Below are 18,390 nucleotides of genomic sequence, written 5' to 3'. Positions count from 1 at the left end.
GAATGAGTTGGCTTAGGTTAGTTTTGAATGTGGAACCCATCTCTCGCTGTCTCTCTCTCTCTCTACTCTTCTTCTGCTCCCTCTTCCTCCCTCTCTCTCGACACACACACACACACACACACACACACACACACACACACACACACACACACACACACACAGTGTTTCCTTCATTCCAGTCCTCCGTTTCTTTTTGTTTGGAGATAACCTGTAAAAGGTTCTGACCTCCCACCCCTCAGTACTCCAGGTATGCCCACTCTGCCATTGCTGTGTGTGTGTGTGTGTGTGTGTGTGTGTGTGTGTGTGTGTGTGTGTGTGTGTGTGTGTGTGTGTGTGTGTGTGTGTGTGTGATCTCTGAGCTGCACAGGCATGTTTTGTTCCTTCATAACAACAACCTGAATTACGGACAATATTACATGTCTCAAGTTCTCAATGTAAACACACAAGACAGAAAAAAAACAATGAAAGGAACAAAACATTTGTCTTCCACCCTGACAGATGTTTCATGCTGTGAAGCGATGATTGTACTTCTTTTTGATCTGTTGTGTTGCTGAACTTCTTTGACTTCTATTTTTTAGTGTCTTTTTTTTTTTTTTCAAAATCCATGAAGTGGAGTTAAAAATCATATCAAGTGGAGGGAGACAAAAAAATAAAAATCAGTTTTGTTTTTAACAGAACTGTCTGTGTGTGGTTTGTTGCTGGAAGCAAGGCTCTCTGTTGGCCCCTGTGGTTGGAAAGGAGGTGAGGTCAGGCAAGTTGTTTCATCTTGATTTTTGCTTCCTGCTGAGTAAAGAGCCTCTGCTTTTGTTGTGTTTGCAGGTTTGTCTCAAAGGTTTTTTATAAAAAAAATGTCTGAATGTTCAGTTTGATGAGACTGTCAGAATAAATGGCTCATATCAAACAACTTGCTAGCAAATTATTTAAATGTTATTAGTGGGTGATAACTTCATAATAGAAATTATCTGTAGTCATTAATGTCATCGTTTGTCATGTTTAACTAGTTTGCCTGATTTGTCTTGATTAACACTGACTGTTGTCGTGTGGTTAGTGTTGGAAAGTCGGCACTTGTTGGCACAGCTCCACATGTTTACTCATTTTTGTCAATGGAATCAATAATAGCAAAATATAAACAGTATTGCGTTTGTTTAAATATGTCCACAGTGGATGACTTTATTAAGTTTGAGCAGGAATCGCAGTAAAATCTTACCTGTGTAAGATATGCCAGAATTTAAACTTAAAACATTAAAACAATGAACTAACATTATCAACAGAGTGTGACGAGGTCACAGTGTTGACGTTATGTCAACGACGTCTATGTGTTGTGTTGCAGAGATATCTACTGAAATAAGCAGTTTAACTGACAGTTCTTCTCCGTCCAGGTTGTAATGCCACTTCTTCCTCTAGAGAGGACCAAAAAAGCAGTACAGCAGACGAGGAATTCAACAAAAAGCGAGCTTTAATGAAACAAAGCCGAAAATACAAAAGCTAACACGCAAAACAAAAGAGGGCGCACGCTATAACAATACAAAAGGTAAAAAAGTAAACTGAAGACACAAGGGAACACAGCACGAGGAGGCACGAGAAACCATCCAACAATAAGGGCGTAACATCACAGAAACTAATGAAGGGAACCAGACACAGCTGGGGGAGAAAGGCAAGGACACAAGGGCAGGGTGAATGGACACAGGAGGATCAAATTAACAATCACAAGGTGAGGGTAAACACACAGACAGAAAGAACAAAGACATGACACGAGGGGAGTGAACCTTTACAAAATAAAACAGGGAACAGAAAGTGAGTCACTGTAGCTCCAGTCTGCCCTCAGACCAGAGGGAGAAGAAGTACAGCTGCCTGACTCGCTTGTAAATATTACAGTCATTTTATCTGTGTTATAGTTTGTTTATTGGATTATATTAAAAGTGGCAGAAACGAGAAAACCACCCGCACCACCTCGCTTCATCCTCACAGCTGCCACGAGGCTGTTTCTCCGAGTGTATAGATGTCGACAGCCTCGAGAAACAACGTAGCTTCAGTTAGCAGTTAGCTCGAGTTCAGCTTAGAGATCGTATGGACCCAGTTTAGAGGTGAAGTGCTGGCCCCTATTACTTTGGAGCAGGTCGCTCTAAATGACACATTGAACCTTTAAATGTGTTGTTTGATCAGTACATACTGTAATGTTTACTTCACTGGTGCCCTCTAATTTGGAATACTTCTCTGTTTCTCTGACTTTATTGTTTGAACTGCATCTCATTTGTTTCTCTTCTCTTAAAGTAATGCGTTATGCAATGCCCCTTTAAGTCATTGCAATTGTAGTGCTTTTACAGAGTGGATACTCATAGTTTTTCAATTTAGAGTGACAAGTTTTAAGCAGACTTTTTTTCCTCAAGTTGAAATCAAATGTTTTAACTCGTGTGCCTGCTTTGATGATGATGAACACCTAGTACCACAAGTCTTCTTCTCCCCGGAGGACGAACGCAGATCTGAATTCATTATGCTGTAGCTCATTAGGACACTCAGGAAATTCATATTTACAGCCATTGCACAGAAAAAAACTCAAAGACTTAAAAAGTCCAAATCAAAACAAGAGTTTTTGGAATACATCAACACATTCAGTAATACGCTGCAAATCCTCTTAACTAGAAAACATATTTTGTTGCTATTTTTTGGCACAAAAATCTAAATACTGAGTTGTTTTTAAGGGATCATGACTTCTACTTATATCAAGGGTTATTTGTGTTATGGGCTTTTTTCATTATTAAGCAATTGTTTCTCAGGTAACTGGTTGTAAATACAAACCTTCAGTGGCCTCAGGCTTTGGTAAAATATTACATTAATTCCTAATAACTGTTATTACTTCAAATTCAAATCTTACAAATCAAATAGTTTTGATGATTTAATAAGCCTATTGTAGAGCGATGCATAAACCTGTAGAATGATGACAGCAGCACTTGCTTGCTGTTGCACTGCGGTTTCTGTCAACAAACAGAATGGCTATTTTTTTTGCTAAGACACTGACATGTGTAGGTTTTTCACCCCAACAGTCTCTGAGACTCAGGTTTCTGTTGACGAATGACCTATTAATGAACCATCACCTCTAACCATAAAGTGCAACAGCAAAACAAGCTGACACCATCGCATTTTAAAGCACAGTAAGCTTCAGACTTAAGAGTGCCTGAGAAGTTATTTCACCACTCAAGCTTGAAATAGGGAACAACAGCGGCATGGCAACACTGCCTCATCTGTGTGTGCTTCTTTTGTTGGCGGGCCAAGAATCAGGTCAGTCCGAACACAACATATTGTAAAATGTGTTGGTTTTGTATAAACTGTCACCCAAGGTTCAATCTCTGTTACGTTTGTCTTTTCCTTAATTTCTTTGAGTATTCATTTCAAAAGGTTTGATGTGACGTTTGGAATTAAATAATATAGTTACGTTATAAAAATGATTGAATTAGAGCAAAAGTGTTGCTTCTGCTCTAATGAATTGAAGGTAAGAGAGATGCAAAATGTTTTTGGACTATAATTTCTTGTGTTTGCTGGTTTTTCTTTGTGTCTGAGTGTTTTGCTTATCTTATCTGCAGTATTTCATCATCACACTTAATAATCACTTCATCACACTTAGCTAGACAAGCTAAGTGGTTTCCACAATCAAAAAGATACTCCAATGCTGTTGAAATCTTGTGTACTCCAGAGTGTCTGCATTTGTCTTTGTTTGAATGAGAAAACAGCATTTGTCATTCGGTGAAGTGTATCACATTGGGAGCCATTCACTAAGTGTTTGGTGCATTTTTGAGATTGTACAAAATTGTCTTGACAATTTAGTTTTTCTGAGTTTTCTGTCTGTTCGTCTTCGTCCCGGCTGTCAACCAGGAATACTAAACGCACATTTAAAGTATTTGTAGTTGACCCGCAGGTCCGCTCCGCACTTTTTAAAAGTTCCTTGTATGACACGTTGTATTAATGGCTCTGTCTTTAGCCCTGACAGCAACCCCAGAGGGACTGCGGGTTAGACAGTACCCTCCCTCTCTCAGTGTGATGCGGGGTGAAACGGCAACCCTGTCCTGTCATTTCAAAGTTGAATCCCTCAAGTATGGGGTTCAGTGGTTCAAAATGAAGTCGGAAAAGCAGCTCATCCAAAAGTCATCCAGGCAGTTCGTTGTGGAGAAGAATCAAACTTCTTCTCTGGTGATCACTGGGGTAACACTGGAGGATTCTGGGTGGTATTTCTGCGAGGTGAACATCCTGCAGAAAGACCCAGAGTGGGGCAACGGGACCGAGCTGGTTGTCTTGGGTGAGAAACAAATCGCTTCTTTCAGAAATTCATTAGGGTTGCTGTGCTTGGGTGATGTTGCCATGCTGGTGTTTATGTCTCGTTTGTATCTTTTGTACACCAGAGCCGCAGAGTTTAGTGCGAGGCGGCTAGGTACAAGCGGCTAGGTGGCTTCACCATAACAGAAACGGCCACGCTCGATCTATAAAAATTCAAGTCATGTGAAATTCCCTTAGAGTTCATCTTTTTGCCTGAGCAGTTTCATGACAGATCTAGAAATAATCACCCCGGCACCATGTGCAGTTCCTTGTATCGATCTTGCCCAGGGAATTGAAACTCACCAGAAAACAAGGCAGGGAGGGATGGCTGAATTATTATGTGGAAATTCTTCATGTGGAAAAAAAGCATCCTTTTGATTTTCTCAGGATGCAATGTCACCTCCACCAAATTACAATTGATACTGCATGGGTTTACCCATTTTATTATTCTTTAATTGTTTTATTCCAAATGTATTTCTCTTTTTATTTAAAAATATATATATTTATTTTACATAAATGACTTTTTTATTGCTTGTAGGTAAAGCATTTTATAACGCCTAGAATGACACACAGTGCAGATAGTAATTATAGATATGTGTAATAGAAGCAGTAGGAGTTATAGTGCATGTTTTCCTTTTTGTACTGTATGTACTATTCTACATCCTTTTTCTTTATGTCTCAGAAGGTTTTACCAATTTGCATATTGTGCACCATGCATACGTACTTCAATGTGTCCTTGTACTTTTCAACTAAATATTTCTGCTTTGTTTGTCCTTGTTTTTAAATAAATGGCTGCATTATAACTGATACAGTACCACTACATTCACTCCTTATGTAATTATGTCCTATTTTTCCTTCCTGCATATTATTATTTGCTGCTGCAATGACCCAATTTTACAGCCTGAATGATTTCATTTGATGTGTTTACTTTGTTTCTTACCCCTATTCCACTGCTAGCACCACCTTCTGCTCCCAAGATTTACCTCCAGATTCCCCCGGACCCACAGACTGGTCACTGGGCTCTCTTCTGTCTCACCGGGCGATTCTACCCCAACGAGCTCACCCTCACCTGGACCTACCAGAGTGCAACAACCAATATCGATCACCTGTCAGTCACCAATTGCACCCTTCCTACTATCCAGCCTCATGGTGACCTGTCCGAACACCTGACTGATGGAGCCGTGCTGTCTTCAGACTGGTTGGTGAACTCCATGCCTCCTCCGAGCCACCCAAAGTGTTTCCAGGTGATGGATAACCACAGCCGGGAAGTGTATCTCTTCAGTGTCTTTTTCCTCCCACAGAAAGAGTCCTTGGAAACAGGGATTACTTTCACTTGTGGGGTGCAGGACCACCCTGCCATGACCACGGCTTTGACCGCCTCCTTCACTTGGGGTAAATAAAAGAGTTGATTCATGGAGTACAAATGTGTCTGCAACATAAAAAACATGGAGGCCTATAATATGGGACTATATTATCCCCATCAGTTTTAAATATTTTAGAGAAATCGTGTTTTTTCTTCTGTGAGTTTGGTACGACAGACGCCTTTAAATATTACAAACGACTGCTGTAGAAAATGTAGCGCAAATGTCACTGAAATTTGGTGGGAAAAAAAACTGCATCTCGTTACTGAATTCATATATAATAACGATGACCCAGAATCTGAAAGTGAACGGATTAAAGCCTCTGAAGGCGTTATCAGGTTTATACAAAGTATAAACTTTAGTCGTTTCAAATATTCAAGGTGTAAACACAACCTTGACATATTATCACCTTAAAGAGTTAATAGCAACGGTTGGTCATTTAAACATACAGCATGTGTGGATCACCATTAGCACACATATGAAGTCGTGTTTTGGCCGCCTGACAATGTAAGTCCAATATTCCCTCTTCTTTTAGCTCTGCTTTGGTCTCCACCAACTCCTGAGACAAAGATCTTACCCTTTTAGTGGTAGTCACACATTGTGTCTGTCTGCTGTTTAGTGTTGGACATGCAGTAAGAGTTTTTAAGATTTTCTTTTTATTTAGGTAGAAAGTCAGACAGTTACAAAGCATCTTACATGGGAAACAACCAAACAAAACATGAGAATACAAATCAAACAAACAAACAGACACATCTATATAAAAATCTATTTGTGGTTTATCAAACAAAACAAAAAATGAAACAGTTGCGTTCTGTGTCTGGAAACGACAGCGACGAGAGCGGTGAGACTGAACCAAAAATGTTATGTTGCGGGCCAGAAAACTGAAAAAAGAATTAGCTCAGTAGAGTTAAAGGAAACAGGAAATATGTTGATAGTTCTTAAAGGGTCAGCAGCTTTACGTTTTCTATGTACACAGGCTTATACCTTTTTCTTTTTCATCCAACAACCAAATATTTTCTAATGCACCTGCACAACTCTTGTACTGATATAGATTTTCACACCTATCCAAGCCTGGGAAGTTCTCCAACTGTAATTCCCCTAACCTTGTAGAAAAGCAGCAAGACTTTTACTTCTGAGAAACGCCCAAAACATTTCTTTCCATTTTGCTAGTCGACAGGCAACCTCCTTCCAAAACACAGTCTGTACCGACACGGAGTTCAGGGACGACACATACCACAAGTCGCTTGTTCAGTGTTTGCCCTACTTGACTGTTAATGTGGGTCGGACATCGATCATTCCAAGGCAACAGATTGCCTGCAATACTGCATACTTGAACAAATTAATGATTTTTCCAATCAATGTTTAAACACCTCTCCTCCCAGCGTGTAGGCGACTGTCCATCAACCAAAGCCAGTTCAACCTTCCTGATTTAATTCTGTCGTGCTCAATAACATGATAAGTCAGTGCTAATCAGTGTTGGTCTTTTTCTTCTTCTTTGCAGAAGCCTCCACTAACGAGCTGATTGTACACTTGAACATTCTCAAGATGTGTTTCCTCTCTTCAGTGACCGTCGTCTTTTTATTGGAAGGTAAATGTTTCTAAACCTTTGAGCAAGAACAACAGGAAGTTATTAAGAAACCATATTTCATTTACATGATCTCGCTCTCTACAGCAATCAAACGTTTCAGCGTGAAAGGAAAATGATGTTCACCATGTGAGTACAATATTCTCCTCTGCCTTTGGCAAACATGGCAAAGCATCACGCACACACACACACACACACACACACACACACACATGCATACACACACATGCATACACACAGCACAGGGCTGTTTTTCTTATTGCCTTATCCCTGTAACCTATCACACATTGTTCGGAAAAAGTCAACACTGACGCAATAACCAATTATTGTCTTCCAGGAAATACAAAATGAAAAAGGAGAGAAGACAAAAAAAGGGGCCGCTGGGTGTTTGAGTGCAGCTCATCTCAGCAGACCAACCTTTGACAAACAACGTCACACAGATCAGGTCCAGAGTCACCGCTGAAAAATGAGAATGAACTCTGACTCAACAGTTAATTCTGACTCCCATGTTTAAACCTCTCGCTGTTATTCCGCTTGGCTCTACTGTACATCCTCTAAACATCGATGCAACGCCGATTTCTTTCTGCACATCAAAGCTGTTTATCTCTGTAACTCTTTTATCGCCGCTGTGTGCTGACTTGCGTGTTTTTTTGGATCTGCTCATTGTGCCAGTGGTTGGTAGTTTCGCACGTCTTAAGCCATTCACTCGGGTCTGTGTGTCAGAATGAATGCTTCATGCATGATCCACCTGTCAAACAGATACAGTGATCAGCTCAACCTCCGCGCAGGCCTAATCCTCACAAAACAGGATTACAGTGGGTGCCAGTGCTTGCTTGTGTGATAGCATTGTTTACGTGTGCAGTGTGTGGGGTGAGATCTTGATTCACGTGTTGGGGGGGGGGAGGATTTAGGCCTACCCACACTGCCAAGAGCACCAAATACTGCTAGTAATAATGACCTTTAAATTAGGAGCAAGGTGATGCTTCTACAGTGTAACCAGATTCAGACTGAAGTGCTTTGGTGCCTTGTTTCTGCTCAATAAACGTGCTATTGCTCACAATCAATCCTTTTTGTATTCTTATTTCTTTAACCTATTTTTATAAATGTCATTATATATCAAAAAGGTATACATTTAACATGCATAACTGAGCTGGTGATCTACATTTATGTAATGCAGTCTTTATTGTATGACATACAATGTTCACGTTCGTGACTCGAATAATAAAAATGATTATAAGATTTCTTTATGGAAATAGTAGATCTGTTGTTTGTCGTTGTGACGTCACGTTACGTGCATCACCTATTATCTGGCTGCTGCCTTTTGCTAAATAATCTATGAGTCACACGTTATGCACAATTTATGGTAATATGATTTGCGTATGAAAATAGTATTTCTTTGTTTTGTTTTAGGTCATTATAACCCCTGTCATACAGATTTCAGATGCATATGTCATGCATTCATATATACTTTCATACATATATTCTACCTCAGTATCACATATGCTTTAAATATAACCATACAATCAAATCTTAGTCTAAATATAGTTTTGTAAACGTAAATCTGCATGAGAATGGTCAGAGCCATAAAAGGCAAAATACAGAATTATATGCAAAACAAAAAAGAAAAACTGCATATTAGTTGCATTTTATGTCATTTTCTCAACACACTTTTTCAATCTTTCTTAAGATCTCACACTTCAGTCCTCTATCTTTACATAATGAGCATGTTGTTACAGACGATATATCCTGTTCATGGTTAAAGCCGTCAGGATAGCTATATCTCTTGTTGCTCAGAGGTGACGTCTGCAGCTGTTGCTTAGATATTCATGTTGTTGCCGCAGCACTCCGCAACACCTGACTGCATTGATGGAGACTTTATAAAATGCTGCTGTTATGTAAGAAATCCTTTTCATTTAAATATGACATTTCAAAGTGGTCTGTCTCTATGACATTGTCATTACACTGCGTTCAAACATCGGTGGCCTGCTCAGACGGTTTCCTCTTTTGTCTCATTTTCAAGTAGAAAGTTCATCAGACAGTGACACGGGGTCGCGCTGCACGGTGTACAGTAAGCCGAGCCATTCTCTCACGTGTAAAAATATAAACATGGCATTAATTTCCTGCTAGGGATGAAGAAATAACAAATTAGTGAAGGCAGCTGTTTACAGCTTTCTTTCAGTCGGCCTAGATAGCATTGATCTCCTCTTGTTTGTGTTCCTTATCTTTTGCAGTCTTGTTAATCCCCCCCCACAAGGCCCAGAGCATGTGACAGGACATGCACCTGTTTAGGCGACTCTTAACCCCTTCCATCACACTACCCACAGTCTTTCTCACAGCAGAGGAGGAGAAGTAGAAAATGAGAGGGTCTAAACAAGCATTGAAGGTGCTGCACAGCAGAGCTTTGTCTCTCCAGTCGGGACTTCTCCATCTAATAAAACCAACAATGTGCGAGACGTTGTAGGGGCCAAAACATAAAGCGAACACCAGCAGTGTTCCTAAAGCCATGCCAATGGCCCGGAGGCGCCGGCGCCTGTCAATGTGCTGAAGCTTGGACAAAATCCTGATGAAGTGGATGTAGCAGAAACTGCTTATCAGGAAAGGGATGCAGAAAAGTACCAGACAGAGCTCCAGACGCACAGGCAGGAGCACCTTCAGCTGATCCTGCGTGAAATTCTCATAACACACTTCTTCCCTGCTCTTTGAGACATTGTGGCCTGAGGTGTTATTGGGATGGTTGTCAGAGCCGATAATGGGCACGATGAACACAATGCTCAGGTTGATGATGGAGAAGATCCAGAAGAAGATGCTGGCGGCGACAGCGTACACAGGTCGCCGCTTCAGGGTGTGCTGGATGGGGAAAGCGACGCCGAGGTAGCGCTCTACGCTGACCGCAGTGAGGAAGAAGATGCTGTTGTAGATGGTCATGTAGAAGATGAAGCCAGACAGCGGGCAGAGAAGGTACGGCATGTCCCAGACCATTTTGTTCATCACTTCCTGCATCTTAAAGGGCAGGAAGAGGAGGAAGAGGAGGTCGGAGATGGTCAGGTTGAGGAGCAGGATGTCGATGGGTGTGGGTTTCTGCCTCACTTTCTTGCAGAACGTGTAGAAAGCGAGGACATTGGCCGGGAAGCCCAGCACAAAGGTAATGATGTAGACAGACAGACACAGTCCGGTGTGACAATCCTGCATGGTGGGCCTTGGTGTTAGTCAGTCAGGGATGGAGATGTGTCACATAATGTCCTTGACCCTGGGGGGAATGAATACACTGCGACACAGTGATGTTTGATCTGTCAGGCAGTCAGAACCGCAAGAGACGAAGGTTTCTTATTGGGTCAGTGGCCCGGAACAAACCCGGCGAGACAGCGTGGTTTTCCTGTCCTTACCGATAAACCAACGCTCATCGTTTCCTCGAGGGCTTTGAGCTCGGCTGATAAGAGAGAATGGAAAGAGATTACCACACAGCACAGCAAAGTATTCCTACCTACTGAGTGTATGCACTGCTATGATTGTATGCATACAATTTGAGCCTAGAAGATAAACTCTTAATTCATTTTCTTTCTATATTCCCTCTTAATTTATTTCTATATCCGTACTTCAGAGTTTATTGCGGAGCTGAATTATCTCTTAATGAGGAGCCAGTGTTTTGGTCTGGCCCGTGGTTTTGTACACAAACTGTAATGCTGTGTTATTGCTTCCTCTGTGTCGTAAATACAGTACAAGGATGCTTTTATCATTAACTTCCAGCCCGTGTTTTGAGTATATGCACAAATACTGAACACGTTGTGAAAATGATGACCCTCATAAACATAATGACTTAACTACGCCGCGGGAAATGAGCGCCTCAAAGCTTTAGCTGGCCCAGCTTCACAACATGCATTTATATCTGTATCTAACGCCTGCTTCTTAATATAAAGAAATGCAAAATAAAGACAGAAGGAAATTTGAAGAATCTTAACAAGCAAATTCATTCATCTCAGAGAAAATGACATTTTAAGGAACTTATGATATTAAGAAAAGCTAGTCCTTACCCTTTATGTAATGAGCTGCCTTGCATAGAAGTGAACATGTGTGACAGAAGCTCAACTCTTATAGTCCAGTGACAAACCCTGGGGAAGTTTCTTTTACTGCTATTCAGAGAAATGTGAAGAAACCAAAGAAGTGCCACCAACATAAGCAACTTCCTCCTTGTTTGCGGTGGCGGTTTGTCTTTTCATGCATTTTCACAGCACCTCTACAAGCTGTCTTTTTTTAACATTTAAAAAAAAAGAAACCCCTTTTCAAAAATAAGTAATTGTGTCTTACCTTATTCTACTGCGTGTTTCTTGGCACACCCACATGTGCTGATCGCTCAACTGTTTTATTTGATCTCCTCTATTCACCAGCCGCCAGCTCCCACCTGCTGCCGACTGGCACGTCCCCCTATTTACATGATAATCTAAACATCCAGCGCAGATAATAGAAATTATTATTAGGGAGATACTGCTGCAATTCATCTCCCACGCTCACCAAACATGGTTTCCGTGGTAACAACTGGCCCTTTTTGCAATATAAGTGGAGCAGACGGTCTCTGCAAGCCTCTCTGATCATAGGTTATTAAATCATATTTAGTTATCCATGCCCACTGCTTCTACGTGGACGCCTCTTGAGGATGAGAAGGAGAGAAAAAGGCATTTGACGCAAAAGCGATCAGAGGAGTCTCTGCCTTCACAACGAGGGCAACAGGGCCGCCTATACAGTTATCCAGACACTGCCCAGTTGTTTGAACAGCCATATAGTGTCCACAAAGATAAATAAAAGAACATGACGTATGCTTCCTTCAGAAATGACTGAAGAGACTTTCCATCGTGAGATCATTCTAAATATAAATCATTAACAAAAAAATTAATCTGTCAAAGCAAACCCGTTTTAGCCATTTGTGCATGATGGGAAATATTAGAGTGTGACACATCAAAGGCTCTCTGCGAGTGTGAAGGAGAATAGCTTCTTACAAGGACGAGGCTAAATGAATGTGCACAGAGTGATGACAGTGACACGATGTGTTATAGAGGGGATTTTGCCGAGATATGAACTCAGGTGTGCCTTGAGATGTTTGTCTTTGCTGTGCCTCGACCACAGAAAGTTTGAAACCCTACTGCCCTATATAACAGGAGGGTCGTGTTTTTAACAGGTGAAAACGCTGGTTAATTTCACAAAGCGAGAGAAAGGAGCTTTTGAAGTAATAGTGACTCAGAGGTGTGCAAAGAGTCCTTTTGATGTCGGTTAATGTATGTAAATCACCTTCACCTGAGCTTAGTCCTTAAACATTTGATTCCCCTGTGTAAGTTTTGGATATTTTGTTACCGTCTGACATTAGTCCTTAGTCCCCTTTACCATGTCAGTCACTTCCTGCCCCTGCTCTTGATCTTATTCAAAAACATTCATGCTCCTCACATGCGTCCGCACCCCAGAAAACAGAGGACGGAAGAAGAAAATGTTAAGAGTTTCAGGCGCTGCTGTCTGAAATCATCACATTTGTATTCAACACACACATTTGCAACAAAAAAAAACCTCCATCACATTGTATTATGAAAGCTGGTGTGTTCCACTGTAAGAGGTGGTTTTACAGAGTGACATCAGAGGTTTTGTAAGATGCTGATTGAGCTCAACCTTTTTCCTCAACGCTTGGTGATATTTCATCACAACCGTAGTACAACCTTCTTCAGAAACTAGCCAGAGACAATTCCCCCCTCCTGAGAAGAGGCCGAGGAACAAATCAAAAGAGAAATGGAGACAGGGTCCCATTTTGTCCCATTAGTCTATTAAAACCGTCTCCACTCACTGCCAAAGGAACATTTTATACTGCACATAGAGCTGAATGTGTAATATGCAAGGCTAGATCATTAAAAACGTCCTCATTTAGTTAATAGCTTTCACTGCAGGAATTATCATCATTTATTATTTATATCATTATTATTATCAGAACAAGCAGGACGACATGGAGCAAGGTCGTAGGTAGGATTTCAGGAATACTGCAGTCCCCTAACATCCAAAGCAGATTTAGATTTTTCCCAGTGTTCAGTGAAACTATAACTGTCCAGCTACACGGCCAAAAAATTAATTCTGGTGGAGAAATATTGACTACTTTTTGTGTTATGCTGTGTCGTGTTTTGTCGTGTTGTTGCAGCAGTAGGGCTCTGCAGGGGGCACTGAAGAGCCTCGTGGCAACAAACATGGCTGATTTATTCTTCCCGATGTGTTATGTGTGCTTCTAAATGCACAAAATAAATAAACATGGAGGTTCCAGGTAGGTGTGCCGGTCTGTAAAGGTGAAGTGAGGGACTTTCCCAGCGATGTCGGAAAGGTTGAGTGGTGTGAAAACAGGTCGTGAATGGCAGCGGCAGACCGCACAACCCCTGAGGGGCTTTTTCAGAGTTTGGGACACTGAAAGAAGTCACACACAGCTGATGCAACGGGATGATATTTGTGAAAGGGATACAAAAACAGAGAATAGACCAAGGACACGGCTCAGATGCACAGCGTTGAGGTACAGAGAAAAGCCTGCAGAGCAGACGTCTGCGGGTACTGAAGCAGCAGGAATAGAATCATACATTATGAAAGCGAGGAGTAGAAAGATGTATCGGTGTACCAATGAATCAGGTCCCAAATATCAGAATCCAAATGCAGTTACACGTTCCTTTTCTCCATTTCAGAATAATCCATAAAAGAGCTTTTTCTTATTACTTTTTTCTTCTTCTTCTCTTTTACCAAAATAGATATACTTTATTGCCCTCACAATTATTTTTTCCTCTTAAGTATCCCAGAGGTTAAATAGAGAGGGAGGGCAATAATGCTTAATGGGGCTGCTGACTATAAATGAATTACATTAGTGAGTGTTTTAAAGGGGAGTTTTAATGTACCATGGAGTTTCTGCATATTTCATCAAGGATGAAAATGAAACAGCTAATTGTTTTTGTATTAATTAATAACAAACTCGTAGAAATTATTAGTTGAAGATTGAAAAAATGAGTGTCAGCCTTTCGAAACCTGCTTGAATCCTACTAAGAGCCACTACTACTGTAGGAGCACACGGTGTTACGCAGAGAATAAAGCGCCCGTCACCCTCTGCTCAGAGTGCTTGTGTTGTTAAAGAGCACAAACACGAGCAAGTGTACACAAGAGCTGCTCTGGAATGTCGTCAACAGCCTTTTGAAGAGCTGGAATGAGGAGAAAGAGGAGGACGGAGAAGATTGAGTGGTAGAATAAGTGGAGAGGATTGTGTGCTTCCCCCCCCCCCACCCCTCGTTGATTTACTGTAAATGAAGTAACTGCAAATAAACCCTCAGCTTCTCAAGGTCTTGTGAGAAAGCGGAAGGAAATCACGTTTCTGTTGGAGTGAGATAACACAAAACCCTTGTTACTTCCTCTGCTTCTAAGTGTAGAAACATCTGTAAGTGCCAGAAGAAGTCTTTTACTTTAAAGAAAATACTCCATTACAAGTCAAACATCTGCATTTAAAACCCTACGTAAGTAAAGAGAAGAAGTATTATCAGTCGATAACATTGTTAATGCTGATCATGAATGTATCTCAAGGGACACAGGATACATCTGAGAGATAAAAAGTTCTGCTGCACATATTTGGACTTTTCTCTTATTTTGGTTTTCTGGTGAAACATTGGGGAGTGGAAGTTCAGAGGGGAAATCTGTCTTTTGTGACATCGCTAACAAATCATAGACATCTGAAACATGGCACACAGAGTCCGTATCCAAGAGCTCCACTGGTTTCACTCTTTAACACTGTGCTGTCATTTATAAGGTTATCACATGTTTTCAAGGTAAAACCAAGATGAATTAAGCAGAAGTATAAAGTAGCGTACAATGGAAATACTCAAGTAAAGTATAAGTACAGAGTCATTTCCATTCCCCCTGTGTGAGGTCTAACAGGATGTTCTTATTACAGCACAATCAAAGTCAAACTATTTTCACTTAGAACTTGAAACAGCGAGGCTTGCTAGTTCTTAAAGCTCATTTGTTCGATTTCACAGTTTATCTGAACAGCATCGTACAGTGTCAGCTGCCTCTTATCAGCACATTTGTTTTGGTTGACATCAGAAGAGACTCACACACACACACACACACACAGGACCGCAGCCACAACAGGTCAGACGCAAACACATATAGAATGATTGCCACTGAAATCCGCTTCCATCTTTCCTCTCTGAGACCTAAGTGCATTTGAAATAAATAGTTAATTGTGTTACATCAAGTAGATAGCTCAACAATGGGGAGATTGTGGCTCTGTGCTTCACGGACTTGAGCATCCCAGATGCCTCCTCGCTAATCCCTCTGTTAATACCCAGAGCATGAACCTATAAGCTTCCTTACATTTGTGGCAGAGGAAAAGAAATAACAATATAATTCTCCCATCCCGACAGAACAGTTCAGTGGCTGCTAAGCCACCATATTGCTATTTGAAGAGTGACTTTGCTTCGAGCCGGACTCATTTTATTCCCAGTGACACATTCATAAAATAAAGCTTGCTATGTTGAAAAGATAATCTTGCACATTTGGCTGGCAGCCTTATCAAGTCTGACCTGAGTCCAAAGAACAACTGTTAGAGAACGGAAATCTTTGAGAAAAATAGACGTCGGTTTGAAAGCCACGGATGCAAAATAGATTTCCAGCCCCTGGCTCCCCGCCCACACCAACTAATCAGTTTTATAATGATCACATCAATTCCTTTTATAAAGAAATACCAAAAGGAAACTACTGTGTAGTCTCATTTCAAAGTGCTGTGCAGTCCACTCTTATTGCCAACATGTGCAATTAATATTTCAGCCAACAACATGCGGCGATACCCTGCTTTGTGTTACACTTGTAAACACGGAGACCAAGATCACTTTTCAGTGTAACTTATGATCAATGTGCAGATTTTTCAAACTTCTCCCCACTCCTGGGAACAAGGCCAAGTCACACACCTGTACAATGAGTCCGAGTCGTGGGCGTTTGTTGAGTTATCTGTTGCCGGGAACTCACAAAGTGGTTGTAAAAGCAAAGCTGATATCGAGGCTGATGGATGTATGGAGGTGCTTTGAAAGTGGTCAGAGATTGACAGCGTTAATGTTTGAGGTTCCAAAGCAATAATACTCTTGCGTCATCGGCCCTTTATTATGAGCCTGAAAATGATGAATATGCACAACAGGAAACTGCTTGTTGATTGTTTACAGGACTTGTTGAACTGTGATCCGCGCCGCCCTGCTATTATGTGGCCTTTATTTGAAAACGGGCCTCCATTGTTTGTCTGCTTTTTTTAATTTACGGTACAATTAGATCCTTGATTACGAAATACTTTTTAGTCTCAATTAATCAGCGACAATTCAAGGTCCTGAATACAAAATACTTTCAGTCAGTTCAAAGCCAATAGAATTTAGTTTCCATTGTGCGACTGCGGAGAGCGATGAATGTACTGAGCTGATGCTGGAAAGCTGCCGATCCTCCGACATCTCAGATCAGCGAGATCAAAAAGCATAGCTCTTAAAATGCATCTCATTATGGACGCACAAGAGAGTGGAGTCAATGGTTCTGATCACACGTGAATCACAAGACGCCGCCGTCACACTTAGAAAGTCATCCCTCTTCTCATTAGAGTTCAAAATAGTTCAATAGACGTACAGAACACACACACATTGAGCATAATAGGAAAGAGCAGGAAAGAAAGTGTGCTTTCGTGTTCAGGTGAGATGAAATTTTAATGATCGCCATGGGGAACGTTTCCTAACATTTGAGAGCATTTAGATGAGGAGTCAGCTGCCGAGGACTTCACACCAATACGCTGTAAAGTAAGTATCTCTAATACCAATAATTGCTCCGCCTGATTTAATTTCTAGCAAGAAATTGAAAAAAAAAACGGTAAATGGACGGAAGAAAAAGCTTCATTGTAGGGAGGAAGGTGGTATAATCTTTTCTAAATGTCTTGTATTAAAGTGACGCCACATTAAACGTGTCCGATATGTTGAAACTGCGTCGCAATATGTTTTTATTTAGTTTATTGGAATGCAAATTTAGACATAAAACACTTTTGAAAATGCATTTAAAAGGTCAAAGGAGGGAGGAATAGTTGTTGACTGTGTACCTTAATGTTAGTCTGCAGCTTCTTCTTCTTCTGTTTCTTGTGCTGCCTCGTTCAGCTTTAACACTTTAAGTTGATTATTACTCTTTAAACCTGTCATGACATAATATAAAAATATTATAACCCTAACCCTAACCCTAACCCTAACCCTAACCCTAACCCTAACGAGGAATAGCTGACGCCACTACTAACACAGAAAGCTACCAGGTAAATTGACTTGACTAAATAAGCAACCATCAAAGTTTAAACTCTGGGTAAAATATCTTTAGTTAATATGTTGTGAGGGTTTAACCACTAATTGGCTTCTTTAGGACTGTGAGCTGTGGTTTTGATCAGATTTGATTGACATTTTAATTCAAATGTCTGCACAGAACATGTGACTGTCCTACCGAGCTCCACCCACCCAATGGTGAGAAGAGCAAAGATAAAATAAAATGCAGAAATATCAAAAATGTTGTAGCTGACAGAAAGTAATGTGTTTACGAAGGACCACGATGCTCATAGCACAAATCTGATTTTTAATATAAATATATAGATTAGAGCAGCTTTATATAAATGCACTGATGACTCTCTAAATCAAAGTATCCACATTTTAAATCCTCGCCACTGACGTTTGTAAAGATGATGTGCTTTGGCTTGGTAAAAAAAAAGTTAGATTTTCCAAAGACCATCACCGTCCCTTAGAAAATATTGTATATGATATATAGTGAGCAATTTTATAAATGTGAACCTAACCAAAAATAAAAATGTCACTGTTAACTCCCCAAAAGGCTTTCTTAACATGAGGTCACATGGTACACCAGTGGCATTTTGAAGGGCAGAGATGTTCCAAGCCTCTCTGGGCCACATTTTGCATTTTGCAACATAAGGTCAAGCAAAACATTTTTTTCAGCAGGAACATGTTAGAACTCAAGGACAGCAACCAATGTTTGTTTTCATTATCAATGACTTTTTATACACATTAACCATTTGGTATAAAATGCCAGAGACAGTGAAAAAGACACAAGTTAGCAGAGCCTAAAGAGACGTTTATA

The 18,390-nt window shown here is 40.7% G+C and overlaps 2 protein-coding genes across 2 annotated transcripts; one reads left to right on the top strand and one right to left on the bottom strand.

Annotated features, from left to right (window-relative positions):
* Window positions 1-4,107: 4,107 nt before the first annotated feature.
* LOC115020989 (uncharacterized) lies at window positions 4,108-8,142 on the top strand. The gene is made up of 5 exons (XM_029451100.1): window positions 4,108-4,288; window positions 5,263-5,697; window positions 7,168-7,254; window positions 7,339-7,380; window positions 7,589-8,142. The coding sequence occupies exons 1-4, from the start codon at window positions 4,108-4,110 to the stop codon at window positions 7,368-7,370; spliced, it is 735 nt and encodes a 244-aa protein (XP_029306960.1). The 3' UTR covers window positions 7,371-7,380; window positions 7,589-8,142.
* A 738-nt stretch (window positions 8,143-8,880) lies between these two features.
* LOC115021086 (free fatty acid receptor 2-like) lies at window positions 8,881-11,392 on the bottom strand. The gene is made up of 2 exons (XM_029451230.1): window positions 11,280-11,392; window positions 8,881-10,678 (listed from the first exon to the last, which is right to left on the bottom strand). Exon 2 carries the CDS (start codon window positions 10,438-10,440, stop codon window positions 9,436-9,438), a length of 1,005 nt encoding a protein of 334 aa, XP_029307090.1. The 5' UTR covers window positions 10,441-10,678; window positions 11,280-11,392; the 3' UTR covers window positions 8,881-9,435.
* Window positions 11,393-18,390: the final 6,998 nt, after the last annotated feature.

The sequence above is a fragment of the Cottoperca gobio genome, chromosome 16 (genome assembly GCF_900634415.1).
Source record: "Cottoperca gobio chromosome 16, fCotGob3.1, whole genome shotgun sequence".
In the NCBI taxonomy this organism is placed as follows: Eukaryota; Metazoa; Chordata; class Actinopteri; order Perciformes; family Bovichtidae; genus Cottoperca; species Cottoperca gobio.
The sequence above is the reverse complement of the archived record's forward strand: the minus strand, read 5'-3'. Positions and strand labels throughout refer to the sequence as shown.

Bases quoted from the DNA above. Each gene is read 5' to 3' on its own strand.
- LOC115020989 (XM_029451100.1), top strand. From the start codon at position 4,108: ATGAAGTCGGAAAAGCAGCTCATCCAAAAGTCATCCAGGCAGTTCGTT. The intron at 4,289-5,262 runs GTGAGAAACAAA...TTCCACTGCTAG, and splicing joins GACCGAGCTGGTTGTCTTGG to CACCACCTTCTGCTCCCAAG. The intron at 5,698-7,167 runs GTAAATAAAAGA...TCTTCTTTGCAG, and splicing joins GACCGCCTCCTTCACTTGGG to AAGCCTCCACTAACGAGCTG.
- LOC115021086 (XM_029451230.1), bottom strand. From the start codon at position 10,440: ATGCAGGATTGTCACACCGGACTGTGTCTGTCTGTCTACATCATTACC.